The sequence below is a fragment of the Lytechinus variegatus genome, chromosome 17 (assembly GCF_018143015.1).
Source record: "Lytechinus variegatus isolate NC3 chromosome 17, Lvar_3.0, whole genome shotgun sequence".
Lineage (NCBI taxonomy): Eukaryota > Metazoa > Echinodermata > Echinoidea > Temnopleuroida > Toxopneustidae > Lytechinus > Lytechinus variegatus.
The window spans coordinates 29,274,109-29,289,817 of record NC_054756.1 but is presented as its reverse complement, the minus strand read 5'-3'; the positions used below and the strand labels follow the sequence as shown (position 1 = coordinate 29,289,817).

Below are 15,709 nucleotides of genomic sequence, written 5' to 3'. Positions count from 1 at the left end.
CCCCTCCCTTCCGCAAATAAATGTCACTTAAAGTTGAGATACAGGGACTATTTATCCAAGAGGCTTAAAAAATGACTAAACGATACAGCATTGTAGGCAGTGGGAAACCCTTCATACAATGACAACATATATAATGTTGATTCTTTTTTAAATGAATAGCAGTATTCTGTATATGAAGTGTGAAATTTCTCTTGTCAAATTATGTAAGAAAGGAAATGGTTTAGGTAGTTGTGAGAATCGTCTCAATCAGAAATGCATGTAGATTTCAGAAATGTAACATTTGATCATAAATGTGGATTTCAGTGATACTCACCCCAATGTCAACATCGAAGAACTCCACACAGATGATGGGTGGTTCCTCCTTGATGTTAGGCCTGTTCCCATAGACAACAAATCTCTCAAAGAGAAGAACCTCATCCCAGGTCGGGCTGAGAGTCTCTTGGATTACCTGATTAAGAAAAAATGACTTCATTATCCAATCTATTGAGCATTTGGCAAATTATTTGATACTATTTGATGGATCACAAAAAAGGTTTGGACAGCGAGGTATGAAGATTAATTTGATAGTGCCCACAATGTAGGATCTTGCTATGGTTTCTACAAGGAGTGAGATGTAAAAACTCTAAATAGATTAAAAGAAATCCAAGTGCAGAGTACTTCCATTAGAAGAGGGTATACACATCAATACAGAAAAATTTCTTCAGAAGAGACATATTTCACTTGTATGAAAATCTGTTTGCTGTAGAGAGTTCTAAAATATGACACCATCATGTTCTTCAGCATCCGCACTGCCGTATTTCAGAAGTGCACACTCTGCAAACTGAATATGACATGAATTGGTTCATCTCTGATCTTGTTTTTATATCACGAGTCATTGTATTAAAATGCCACCCTCAAAAAAAATGAAGAATAAGAAAATTGATATCACGGCTTCAGTACTGTAAACTAACCCTTGTCTGTTTGACCTCATCCCGAAGTACGACCCTAGCAAAGGGGTCAGAGAGACCAGAAGAATCTGAACCAATGAGACTCCTTGCCTGGTAGATGTGACATCGAAGCTGGAAGACTAGTTTCTCTGTATAAGGTAAAATACATCATTAATACAGATTGTGAGAAGCATGGAGGAGACAAAAATCAGATTAGTGATCTTCAGGCTATCATCCCAGGAGGAATATCAATGAAATCTGGGGCTTTGATTGGCCAAAGAGCAATGTTTCTATGGCAACTGACACTCAGTAACAACTTGTCAGTGATGAATCAACTTTTATGAAATAGTGCCCATAAAGACTGGCATTCAGAATAATCCATCCATCCCTTCATCCATCTATCCATCCATCCACCCATCCACCAATCCATCCATCCATCCATCAATCTATCTATTTATCAATCTATTTATCCAGGAATCCAACCATCCATTCATCCAACATCTATTGATCAATCGATCAATCCATCTATCCCTTCCTCCCTCCCTCAATCCATCCACCCATTTATTCATTCATTCATTCATTCCATCCATCATACCTCTATAGAAGATAAGAGGTGGAGGCAGTTTAGCTGGTTTGATGGCCGCCTTGAGCTCTGGATCCATATGGTATCCACCTGGCAGTCCTTTCAGCATGTCCTTACGATGCTTGTTCAATCCTAACCATAGGAATACATTCAGCTTGGCCTGTACTGTCCACCCGGCTGAACTCGTTCCCTTCTTGCCTGGGAGCTACGTGTGTCAAGACAAATTGGCAACATATTGAATATATTTATGCTCATTTCATGCATAGTCCTTTTCAATTCATTTTTACAATTAATTATTTTCTTACATTCCGAGCGGATATTCTTGAAACAATATCAACTGATATGCTCTGTTGTAGAACATGACAATGAAGAGAATAATGGTATATTCTGGATGTTTGCTAGATTTACGATTATTGCTAAAAACTTTATCCTCTTAAAATTGCCTAAATCTTTAATGAGAGCATATGCCACATGGCCATGCCAAGTAGATCTGTAAAGTTTTTCTTAAAACATGATTAAAGCTTTGGGGTTAACAAAAGGGGTTTTAACCCATTGAATTTGGCATTCTTGATTTCCAAAAAGGGTTGTACAGAGAAAAAGTAATATCCTAGAAGCAATGGATTAAACTTTAACTTACTTTCAAGAAGATAGTTTGCATGGTTCCACACTGGTCACCCTTCTCTTCCTCTACCATGGAGTATATGAGTTTCCTGGCTTTGATCTTGGTGTAAGCCACTCTCTTCCCGTTACTGATCATCCACACAAACAGATCAGGAAGACTGTGCTGGGGCTAGAATGACAAAAACAGATAAGAATACATAAGATCATTTCATACTGTCAGTGACATTTATGTAAAGTTGATAAGGGCGTATTTCGGAAAGCACGTTCCCCTCAAAGCCTGATAATCAAATGACTGGCTGAAATCTACCACATGACTAATCAATTATTTTAGCCAACAGGAAATTTGGACAGTGAATGATACTGATGACATCATGTAGTTCTATTGGCTGGTCGGGTTGTAAGATGAGGGTGATTTATCAAATACCAAGGACCCACATCACACCACAGCCAAGGATTTGTCGTATCATAAGTAATTAGTTTTTAAAATTTCTGCCTTTTCTACATCCACTTTGTCTACTTTCCGTTAAGTCTCATCGACATGGTCTAATCCTAGTTTTGTTTACTAACTAGTTTTTACTACTAGTTTGATTACTAACAATTTGCTTCCATTGCCATTAATTCCATCACCACTTGGTCTATAGAATATTTGATGTACTATTAAAAAATAAAATTTGACTTGATAGACTGCAAAATAATAATTCGATGAATGGGATATTAGTCCATCATCACTTAATATGTAAAGACAGTTATACCAAATGGTAATTAAGCCAAATTACAAGTAGACCAAGTGGGTAAAACCATGAAGGAGGTTTTAGAAAAATCTAAGAATTTGACCATCTGCTTGCAGACCAAAATCCTTCTCAGAAACACACTGATATTCTCCAGTGGCTGGTAAAACAAAGCTTAGCAATGATCGTAGAACATCTTTCTACGATTGATTCCATTGGTTACAATGTACAATCAGTTGTAGAAATCAAGTGATTAATCGCTAACATTTGTGTTACGGGACCCAGAACTCATTTTCCTGAGGAATGAGTCACATGACCTTGCTTACTTATTTTTACAAAAAATATAACATTATTTAGTCAGTTTCAAACCGACATTCATTCGCCACCAAAACTCTTATTAAACACTTTAGAGAGAACTTACCTCATCTGCGAGGAACTTGATACGATGTAGGAAGCCTTTGGCGGCCTTGAGTTTCTCCTTGATTGCCTTGTTAGTCCATCGTCTACCCTTCAACAAGTCCTTTGTCTTACGGTTTATTTCATCCTGAAAAACAATCACAAAGATGTCCATGAGGCAACCACCTTAAGACTCTATCATTCGCAATTACCTGCATTCTGATTGTATGTAGGATAGGTAGGGAGATCAGACACAAGATGGAGATACATACATCTAATTATCGAAGTAAATTACACTATTTACTGCAGATCGATGTAAAAACTGTGCAAATAAAATGAAGCTTTGTTAAAAGCAAGTTCATGCTTTTACTCTAATATCCACCATATTGACCTACCACTCAAAATGACAAGCATATCATATCCAGTATTGCAGAATGAAAAAACAAAGAGACACTGAAATAAACAGACAGTAGAGAAAAGCAAGAGTATATAATCTCCAACATGGGTAAACCTCTAAAAGAATAATCGCAATTTCAAATAAACAAAAACGTGCAGTATTACTGGTCACTCCATTCACACATGGATTAAAAAAATGGTTTTAACTGTAAAGCTAGAATGATTGATCACAGCTAAATTTATTCTTAATATGAGATAGACATATTGTTGAAATGGCACAGACATCATAAATGCAATCACTATGAATTTGGAACATTCAATATGAGGCATATTGTTTGTTTCCTAGCTCATTTTGTCTGAGTACTATGAAAAACACTGCTAAGCTGTTGCGCTTATTTCATTTAAGCTTCACAACGTTCATTGAATTCAATCCATTTGCTTGTTTCCATGAAGTGGCTAAATAATGATAATAGAAGAAAGCCTGCAAATAAAATCTGAATCTTCATCACAAAAAATACTCAAAAAGTTTACTGTAAATTTGGTGAACCATGACAAAATGGTAATGTTGGAAGTCCACAACAAACAGTTTTCATATTAGTATTTAAGGATAGCTGTATGCACACACAAGTTAACAGGCAAAGAATGGTGACCAATTCTTCAGGGCTACTCTAATGCACACACATACAAATAACAACATAAGATAACATGCCTGTCTGCTGATGAAGTTGTCATCCAAATCGAAATCCTGACAAACCATCGAATGCATGCATGATGAAAAATGTCATAAGCATGAGATGAATGAAGTTAACAGAGAAGGAAGGAATCAATACTTGACTAACCTTGACGAAAAGTGATTTTGAAAGAGTGATATTTAACCCTAAACCAAATCATGGGTAGGAATAAATTTGACCCCCTTGACGAATTTGTTATTTTCACACAACCACACAATGGAGTTTTTCATTTGAAGTATTGGGCATCATTAGGTAGTAGGTTTACAAAGATCAGCCGCAACGTACAGTGGCTGGAGGCATAACACAGAAGTCCATGCCTTCTCAGATTTGGTTTTATCATGGACCAGCCTCATTCTACATGTCTACTACACTTCATGAGATAAAGCCATTGTCATAATTTATAAAATTGTTACAAAGTATAAGGTAATCAAGCCCAATTTCTGGTTCATTTTATTGTACATTTTGTAATGAATTACTCACACGGACCTGTGGTCATTAAAATATGTAACAAACAAATAAGTTGAAGTTAATCAATGCACTTATGCAATGTCAATCTCTAATGACTATTTAAAGAATTGACTGAACTTCATGATATATAACATGCAAGAATAGTTTTGTAATATACATTGGTAAGACCTTTTTGGTTCTAACGGAGAGCATAGTTTTGGTTTTTTTAATTCCTATTTTCATAAGGAAATGGATGTCAAAGCACCCCCTATGACTATGCATTTTGATAACACAAAATCATATGAATGTCATACAAAGTGTGAAAAAAAATCAAGAAATGAACAGCAGCACAAAAATGATTTAAAAACAAAAGATGATAGAAAAAAAATAAGTCACAGGATAAACAATCGAAAATATGTACCAGAAAGAAGGATCATTCAGTGCATCTTTTTACAAAAGCAAGTTCACAATGATATTTGGCAAAGGGATCATGACAACAGAATAGACTAAACCGTTTCCTTTTTAATCCTATGCAACTTTCCACTTAACTCAAAATTTCTGAACATTCCGAACAGGTTCTAAGGCCTACGCCCAACAAACCAAGGGGGCCGATGGACCTTGGTGTCTGGAAAGCAGACACGACACACAAGTTAATGAGACACAAATATTCACTATTGGCTTTCTTTAGTCCCCCTTCATATTTCACTGTATTATTTTGTCTGTATTCCCCTACACAATTTGATTAAAAAGCAAGCAATTATTAAAAAAATATAATCAGCAGATCAAGGATGTAAGGGGAGGGGTGGCCCAGCATCCCAGTTCTTGTCTTTCTCTGTCAAAACTTTTTTTCTTATGATTAAGTTCTAGCATGCTAAATGTGTCTAGTAACTTAAAGGTATTGTTTAATTTTGTGAGCAGCTGATTTAAAAAATTCTCAAACCAAGATGAAACATGTGTACAAGTGCATGTATTAGAACTAATAAACCGTGAAAACAACCATTATTGAGAATGAAAAGCTAAAACTACATGGCAAACCCTGATTTTGTAAATAGGCATCTTAAAGACACCTAAATAATACACATAAGTGTATGGGATGAAATTAAGATGGTGTTTCCGGTCACTTTATATTTCAATTTTTGAAGCACTAAATAATTATTTTCCAACGCAATTTTTCTGGGCTTCATTTTTGTAACATATCACAGACACAGATGACAAGTGTGACCTTCTAGCTCAGATTTTTTTAAAGTCAAACCAATGTTAACCAATCACTTTAAGTGAATGTATGTCACGATTACCGGTGTGTGTGCATTATGGACAAATACCATCTTGAAGAAAAAAGAACCCTGTTAATAACTCAGGACAAGCATTCGTGTCAAGAAAGAAAACCCACCCACCAACTGATAGATACCCACTCTCAAAACACCAACCTCCACTCATTATTTAAATTTCTTACCTAGGAGCTCTACAGCAATGTCTAAACCAGGTACATGCAGTATAGATTTAGGCATTATTTAAGGTTATCGGTTTTAGACTTCACAAATATGGTCAGAAACATTAAGCATTTTAACAAAGTTAAGCAAGATTGTTAACGTTGAAATCATTCATATCTGTTGATGGTTTCCATCAAATGTGTTTCATTAACCAATTAAAAATGGAATCATTGAGTGTTGAATAAAGATACAGTTCAATCTGTCCAAATAATTACACATATAACAGTTTGTTACAATTATTAATGTGTCATTATAATTTTTTGTTGTGAAAAGAAAAATAATGCATTAAACAGGAAAAAATATCGAACTTTGTTTCCCATTGTCCAACTTCTAAATACATATAAATCCATCATGCATTGGACAAAGCATTATGCATACAAAATCAATCTTTTGCCCCGTTTGAAACATGAAATAAGAGGATAAAGGCTATCAAGTAAAGATACATACACCATTAGCAGACCACTGCAGCAAGTGCCTCTGAAAAAATATCTACTTAACTGAAATTATTATAAGTTAAGGAGCTTTCACAATTGCTCTTGCGATCGTTTGGTCACAATGTATGTTGCACACAATCTCAACGGTTGTAAGCAGTCACACCGCTAATTGTGAAAGGGGCTTTAATGAAATCCTTGCATCTGAGTTTATTTATTGAATCCTACCCTGATTTACAAAAGTATGAGATGCATCTTTCAATGAGAATCGTCCTCTGCACACTTTTCACTTCTAATCTGCCTATTTCAGTATTTCAGCACTCCAAAAACATTGGGAAATGCCTCTGTGAAAGGTGTTAAGAGGGCTCCTGCCACAAATACAGGAATACATTCCCTTATTACATTAGACATTAGGAACAATGGAGACCTAAACTTACTTGTCTTACAGTAGGTTCTATCAAGAATTTTATTTCATTTTCAAAAATTCCATTCCAAATTCTACCCACCCTCTTACATGTTGATTCAATACAAATGTATTTTTGGGGTGCTAATAATAATAATATTCAGTTTTCAGGAAGGCATAATCCTATAATGTCTATAATTATCATTATGCGCGTGGAAAGGGTTTTTTTATCAAAAGATAAAGCCATTTCATAAAGTTTTATCCTTTTAGAACAGAATTTAATCAACATTGATGACAGGAAATAAACAGACAGGAGCAGCCTTGACTATATAAGAGTGTACAACAGCAGGTAATATGCTACATCGAGCCCCTCAAGCACTGAAAATCAGCACCCGTTGTACAGCCACACTATGAGCTGATTTCGCACTTTATTTTTAGAGTGTACCTGATTGAAGAGATCCATAGATTGTTTGCCTTTCTTAGGAGATCGCCTGGCAGGTGACTGTGCTGGGGTTGCACCCCCACTCCTAGAGGATCCGTACCCCTTACGGAGGTCACCAAGGTCATCCCCTAGTACTTCCTGTGCATCCATCATTACTGTTTTCTATTTTTTTTATCCATCGCATAGTAGCGACATTCAGGAAACATTGGTTGACGAAATTGCAATAATTGATATTCCAAACAGCAAATGTTCATTTTGGTAGGGACGAATATTGATTGGATTATTTTTTTCATATTCAAGAATGGTAATTTTTGTATAGATTGTATTTTCAATGTGATATAGTATTGGGCAACATATTTTTCAATATATTTTGCAATGTTTATTTTGAATTCAAAATTGGATATTGTTTTGTAGTCAGAAGAGAAATGTCAATGAAACCCTCATAACAATTAAATAATTTACATTGCATTATGTAACGTTGGAGTGAGATTTGAAAATATTAGTAATGCAAACATCAAAACAAAATGAGAAACATGATTTTTAGAAACAAAAACCCACAAATTAACATGAGGCAGTAAGCATCATGCACAAATTCGTATCAAACACAAATATCACATGCACACAGTCACAGCAATGACAGGACAAAGATTAAAATTATGCAAGCAGTTGTTAGCGAAGTACATTGTGAAATGAAAAAGCAGAAATTGGTTTGTATTAAAAAGTAGCAACATGAAATTATCAAACAAAAAAGAGAAATGAGTAGCATTTGAAGATTATTGGTTTTCGGTCCAGCAGCCATTGAAAGCAGAGAAAAGGAAAGTTGAAAAAAAATCAACTGTAATAATTTGGAAATCACAATCATTTCTGACAGTAAATCATAACAAAATATAAGTTGTGGAATTTAAAACATATGGAACAGAATATGGAATTATTACTTACTTGAGGAATCTGAATGGAAATATAGTCAACAACCGGTATACTGAGCAACTTGAAAATTGATTTTAAAATACATTTTCATGGGGGGGGGGAGTGCAAGATTAGGAAGCTTTAGAAAAGTATTAAATAGATTTCCTCATATAACATCCAACTCAATTTTCTTAATCAAGTTATATAATCAGTTAAATATACATGTGTGATGTAAATATGGTACACTATGGAATAAACAAAACTGAAACTGAGGAAACTTATCAAAACTATGGTATGTCAATTCACATGAAGAATTGATTTTGTTACACATACATGAAAACAAACAATCCATTTAAACATTCAGTATGAAAGAACGATTGTGCAGATTTTATGGCCTGAAAAATAATAGGAATTCAATAATAATCTTCCCAATATTCGCTAGAGAGCCGAGTCATACATGCACAAATAATTAACAGTGATTGTAGAATGAAGAGTGATTCGACTGCAGGTGTATGCAATTACAATGATAATTGTTTAATACATAGGGATGAATGGATTACAAACCATTTCAAAAAGCAGCCATTTATGTCTCTCCCTGTCCAGTTTGGTTTTGCCTGCGTTAGCTCCTCCTCCTGTGCCCTTAGTCAACTTAGAGAATTGCCTAAAAACAATAGCAACATATATACAAGTGTATTCAGTTAATGTATAATAAGTGAAGTTTTTCAAAAGATTCAATCTCAAGAGGACTGGCTAAAATGTATGGCAAGCTATTTTCAAATTTAATACTATTTCTTGATGTCAAGCATCCCATTCTTGATATCATAAATTGTCTTTTGTGAACACCACAAACTATCAAGAACTCAAATTCTTTACATTAAAAAGAGATATTTTAGTTGTCTTTCTTTTCTGTACATTCACGTGAATATAATCCCCTTTTATATAGCGCTTTATACATCAGAATGACGTGTCTAGGTGCTTTACAGATATATTATTACCCCGGTCATCGGATTTAATCGGTCATTCCTGCACACAATGTGTGCACATCCTCCACTCCTTGGGGAGTATTCCAGTCAGTCGCAGTGCACAACAAATGTCATGACATTCAAACAATACAAACGTTTGATACAATCATAACGCATCATGACAGTAAAAATTGTTTTGTGCTGTTAACAAAATGCAATTACTGATAATGATCTCAAAAATAGTATTAAATTATACAACACCTTGCCTTCGTACATCAGTATATTTCGTTGTAAAATACTAAAGCTTGTGACAGCCCTTCAGAAGTTCTCATTGTCACGAAGAGAGAAGGGGTAGTAAATAAAATGTGCATTTTTCTTCTAAAATTACACAGTATGTTGTGGTAAAGATGGCAATAATCATAATTATTGTGAAATAAACATTTCATGATATTTAAGAGTTAGATACAAAATGGTTGACTACAAAGGATAGCTCTTCAAATGACAAAAATATAAACAATAAGGGCATGCTTATCTGTGTGCAAGTGACCTTCAGAAGAATTTAGTCAATTTGTTAGCATTTTTTGCATTTCCATAACTTTTGAGCAAACTTCTATTCTTAGGTTATAAAAATATTCTTTCATTACGAAAATTTGTGTTTAAAAACAGATCTCCTCTGACACCCCTATTTCAAATTCCAAGCTTCTCTCACTGCCCCCCCCCCCCCATCCCGATATCAGCAGGAATGGTAATCCTTAAGTAAACAACCACACACTCTCCCAGATAATCCACCTTCCCCCCAAGGAGAAGTGACCTTCATACGGCCAGGCAGAGGGAGAGAGAGAGGGAGAGAGAGATGTTGCGGTTTCCAGCGCGGTGTTTGTTCAGCTCTTATCAGCAGCTGCAGTCGACCCCACCCCAGTTTAAACGAGAAAAACTTAACTTTCCCCAAAAACTGAAAATGGGGTGTCGATACCCCACTTGAGTTCCCATTGACTTACACGCAAGGCCTTATCAGCAGTCAAATGAACCCCACCCCAGTTTAAACGAGAGAATTGAAGCTCTCCCAAAATCTGAAATTGGGGTTTCAGATTCCCCACCTGACCTCCCATTGACATAACACGCAGGGCAATGGGGTTCCTGTGTTATAAGCTGGTGGGGTATTTTTTAAACACAGGATTCACGTAATGTTTACATGCACTTTGAGAGTTTGCTCCATTATTTGTAATCAATACAAGAACTAAACATGATCTTAAACAATTGAGACATCACATTTTTAGAGGGTTTTGTGCATTTTCCACTCTCTTCCAATTGCAAAAAAGAGGTTTTCATGGTTATTGCAGCAAATTCGAAAGATCAGTAACGATTTATGAAACGTGCGTGATTTTTTATCAAGCTACCATGGCTTTATGAATGCAGACCTGCCAACATTTGAAAATGGAAAAAAGGAGTCCACGAATCGCGCGGAAAGCCGAACTCCCAACGGCGGGGGTGCAAGGGGACGGAGCCCCCTCGAAGCTGGAGGACATTTAGGAAATTTCACCTTAAAAACAAGCCTTAGTTTTGTTCTTTACCACGATGGAAAATACTCTTTCACAGTCACTGTTGCTATGAAAAATTAGCAGAACTGCTTTCATTGTTTTGCATAGGATTAGGAGGGTGTCTCTGTCACTGTGTGCCTTTAACAGACTAAAAAAAATACAGCAGGGGTCTAAAAGTTTGCAAGAATCGGCACTGAAACGGCAGACTTGTAAAATCCAAAGCATTTAGCTCACTAAGCACAAAGCACATATAAAAATATCAGGAAAACATATTTGTTTAAAATGTTACCGTTTCTAAACCCTCAGCTGGCGAAACAATCCATTTCCCACACGGTATTCCAGAACGGCAGTAGCGGAGGCACGCAAGCGCTGCGCTGCATCGTATGCATAGAGTTACATTCGCTATGAATCCTCGCGATCGCGGGCGAACTGTCCAATGTCAATACACACGATCGCTGTCGGATAAATAGCGCGCTGGCCGTGGCTTGTTGCGCTTCGTATATGCACACACGGGCACAGGCCCATCACGCGTTCTTATCCATTGAACTCTGAACTCCACGTACGCGCGCGTAGTGCATGCGTTTAATTAACGTTACGCACGGTATATAGGTACGATCCGACACACGTGCGTACGTACGTAAATGTAACATTGAGAGGACTCAGAGAGAGAGAGAGAAAGAGAGCCGTAGGCAGACGGAAAGTGCGTCATTTCCCAAAGAAAAAAGAAAATCATCTGAAATACAAAGAAAACGGAGTTCTCCGCTTTTGGGCCGCTATAAATTCTGAAAAACGGAGAAACTCCGGAAAACCCGGAGAAGTTGGCAGGCCTGTGAATGCACCCGAACTTCCATTACAGACATGATAGATGCGAACCACGGTTCAGAACAGTGACCCGAACTCTCTGATCCGACAGTCAATATAAAAGGCACGCATTTGTTTAGTCATAGAGGGAGCTATTTAGAATAGATTCTTCGGTCTTTCGACAGAAATTAAGACTTGCGGGGAAAGATGAACAAAAGAACGGTGGCATCAATGGGCCTTTGATGGCGGCCGTTCCTTTGAAGAGGAGGGAACGTTGAGCGGGAAAGCCGAAGCAGTAAGAACGCTACAGAACGGTGCATGGACTTTTGACAAGCTCCCTTACACTCTTTTCTTGTGTATATTCAATTGTTTAGGGATGTATTCTCTATTTTGTTTCAATAATATTGTTCAAGAAATTCACTGTTGTAATATTATTATTTCTATGGTGAAAAACAATAGAATTATTGACCAGACTTTCCAGTTCAAATTAAACAAAATGAATAAATGAATAAACAAATGACATTTTACTCACGTGCAAGATTCAACAAATTTCTTCAAGATCTTTCGTAGCACTTTCTCACAATTTCCTTTCTCTTTAGACAATTTATCAGCTACATCCGCTATTCCTTCCTCCTATGGACGGTAAAAAAAATTAAAAAAAACATTACATCAAGAATGTTATTTTTCATGTGGGATTGGATTTAAATTTCATTTTCAAATATTAAATATATTCAGTTCTCAAATGCCATTTGATTTTTTTCAGTTTAGATTCAGTTTAATTTAATATTCCACATATAAACAATAGCACATGTATACATGCATTCAAATATGTGATTCCTGTCATTCAAAGAAAAACTATCAATAAACATTAAAAAAACCCATTATTTCCAGTTTTAATAATCATTTAACAAGACAAGGGTAAAGATGTTCTCGCTCATTTTCAGTAAATTGAGGGTTTTAGAATTTTGGTGACCCAACGTTAGTGCTCTTTGGTTAGGTATTTATCCTCATTCAGTGAAATTCAATGAGAGTGTAAAAAAGGTAAGGATAAAGCAGTGTTTAAAATAAGTGGTTTACTCAAGCATGAGATGTGCACACTGCGCAATCTTGGTGAAATTTCAAAAATTATGACAATACGTGAAGAAGATTTACCTCTTAAGATAAGCTATTTTTCTCATTGTTTAAATTTCAAAGGCCAAATAACTATTTAGGCTATTAACAGAGAACCTTCCCTGGGGCCTGCTGCATAAAAACTACCATTATAGTACATTTGACATCCAATGGTAACTACCATGGTAACATGGCTCACCATCCAATCAGAATCAATGATTCCATGAAAGTTACCAATAGATGGCAAAGTTACTACAGTGTATAATCTACTAATAACTTTTATGCTACGGGACCCTGGCGGCTAATTGTTGGTTTTACAATGGCATGTCATATTTTGACTCACCAATTCTTCTGCAATCTTGTAGAGGATATTCATGTTATAGAAGCGCCTCCTGTGATCTTCTGTAGTGAACTTGAGGTACATGACTGGTTTCTTGTCATCGAAAGGCATGTAGTAATAATTCTTATCAACCATCTTGGGCTGCATTGGTGGGGTCATGGACACGCCCACTTCCGGTTCGGTTTCGGCTGCAGAGGGCGGGATCAGCTGTTCCTCTTCTGAGTCAGAATCATTGTAGGTGGTCGGGGCCTGGTGCATGTTACGACCATCAATCTGGTTTCCATGGTTACCTGAGATTCAAATTCAAATTACAATTCATTTCCGCAAAAAATGGAACTGCACAAAGAAAATGTATGATTTTAAAACTAAGGCTATGCATTATTTATCAAGCTCAATGACAATCTGAAAATCCATTTTGGATGACTTATTGTCGGTTTTGGGATGGCAGGCCACATTAATTCATCTAAAACTGAATGATTGTTTGATCAACTGTGTCTTATAAACTAGCACTTTTTTAAAAGATGTCAAATGATTTATTGGATATATACCAGCTTTGCGTTTACCGACAAAAAGCTGTCCTGCCGAGTTCCTATGGAGTGACCATAGACATATATAATTCAAATCAATATTTTATTCATTTTATTGTTCGAAATTGACATGAAATGAAGTACCTTGAAATTTTGCTTTTCCTCATTGATGGTTCAATTTTTTTTGATCAGCTACAAAAAGCACTGTGTGAGTAGAGCATTCCCTTTTAAATAGCCGAAAATGCCCATTGCTATTTTAGTGTTTCAAAAGGTGCCTCATCTGTGTGATTCTTAATTCATTTAATGATATATATCATTTATCAGATAAATATATATCACATCTTACCTATAGAGAATTCAAAGGTAATTGGTTTGTCGCCAAGTTTCTTGTCAATCATTGAGGCCTCAAAGAGAGTAGCAAAGAAGAAAAATTCATCTTTTCTTCCTGGAGCAGCCTGTAATATGATGCAGATAAATGAGAGGATTTCAGTCCCCATAGAAAACTGGTGTAAAACTGAACAAAAAATGATATCAGTTTGGGGTAAAATTAAAGAAGGAACAAATAATTTAGTGTAAATTTAATGCTTATTAACTAATCTTCACCTTACTTAATAGACATCACCACCACCATTATTATCATGATTGCAACCACCGCCATCATCACCACCACCATCATCATCATCACCACCAACATAACGCTCATCATCACTTTCTCCATACTGATCAATATTTCATCATCGGCAGAGGCATCAATATCATCATCATTGAATTGAATATCCTCATCATTATCACCATCATGATCACAGTCGTGGACACCATCACTAACATCATCGAGCAGCAGCAGCAGCAGGAACTTTAACAAAGCAATGTCCATCATCATCATCATCTTAATCACAATCATCACCACCAGTATCATCATCACCACCACCACCATTATCATCATCATCACCACCACCACAACCGTCATTATCATCATCACCACCACAACCACCAACACCATCATTATCATCATCATCATCACCACCACCATCACCACCACCATTATCATCATCACAAGCACCTTCAGCATCACCACCACCACCACCACCACCATCATCATCATCATCATCACCATCATCATCATCATCATCATCACCATCACCATCATCATCATCATCATCATCATCATCACCATCACCATCATCATCATCATCATCATCACCATCACCATCATCATCATCATCATCATCATCACCATCATAATCATCATTATCACCACCACCACCACCACCACCATGATTATCATCGTCATCATTACCTCTGAGATTGGTAGACAAGGTTCTGTATCCACCCTGATCCCACCAGATTCCAAGGAGCTATCTTGAACCTCTGTCTTGATGGCGACCAGGAGTCTTCCTCTGTACATACATCCCTCACCCACACCCTTGTTCAGCTTGCGGTTGGCATCAACGGCATTATAGTCTCTGGTGGATCCATAGAGGTTGATCCAGCTTGGTCCAAATGTGGGCAAGAATCCTATAATGGAGTAATGAAGAGTAGGCCCCCCTCTTGAAAATAGTTGCAATACATTCCCATCAAACTCAATCTCTTGAACAAGCATTGCACAGAATCTGTATTAAGACAGAGGTAACTCATCTTGATGGCTGCAGAGGGGGCAATAAGTTTTGAAGTTTAGAATTTAGCCTATTTCCAATTCCAAAATATCAAACCTAAAAGTCTGGTTGTCAATATCTGACATTTTGTACAATAATTTCGCAACACAAATCATTTTCCTGGAGGCGCGATAGCTCAGTCGGTAGAGCGGGGGATTCATATTCTGGTGACCCAGGTTCGATTCCCACTTGATGCACTAGTGCCCTTTGGTAAGGCATTAATCCTCATTACCAGGTCCTTCGGAGAGGACCTTAAGCCGTTGGTCCTCTGGTTGCTTG

The 15,709-nt window shown here is 36.7% G+C and overlaps 1 protein-coding gene across 1 annotated transcript in view; it reads right to left on the bottom strand.

Annotated features, from left to right (window-relative positions):
* LOC121430703 (otoferlin-like) overlaps positions 1 to 15,709 on the bottom strand; it is a 108,836-nt gene that overhangs the window by 62,201 nt on the left and 30,926 nt on the right. The window contains exons 15-26 of the mRNA XM_041628059.1: positions 15,076 to 15,293; positions 14,125 to 14,233; positions 13,255 to 13,541; positions 12,334 to 12,434; positions 9,065 to 9,161; positions 7,598 to 7,756; positions 4,360 to 4,395; positions 3,280 to 3,402; positions 2,147 to 2,299; positions 1,522 to 1,714; positions 951 to 1,075; positions 314 to 448 (exon numbers count right to left, since the gene is read on the bottom strand). Of these exons, the coding sequence (XP_041483993.1) occupies positions 314 to 448; positions 951 to 1,075; positions 1,522 to 1,714; positions 2,147 to 2,299; positions 3,280 to 3,402; positions 4,360 to 4,395; positions 7,598 to 7,756; positions 9,065 to 9,161; positions 12,334 to 12,434; positions 13,255 to 13,541; positions 14,125 to 14,233; positions 15,076 to 15,293 (1,736 nt within the window). The remainder of the gene's footprint in view (positions 1 to 313; positions 449 to 950; positions 1,076 to 1,521; positions 1,715 to 2,146; positions 2,300 to 3,279; positions 3,403 to 4,359; positions 4,396 to 7,597; positions 7,757 to 9,064; positions 9,162 to 12,333; positions 12,435 to 13,254; positions 13,542 to 14,124; positions 14,234 to 15,075; positions 15,294 to 15,709) is intronic.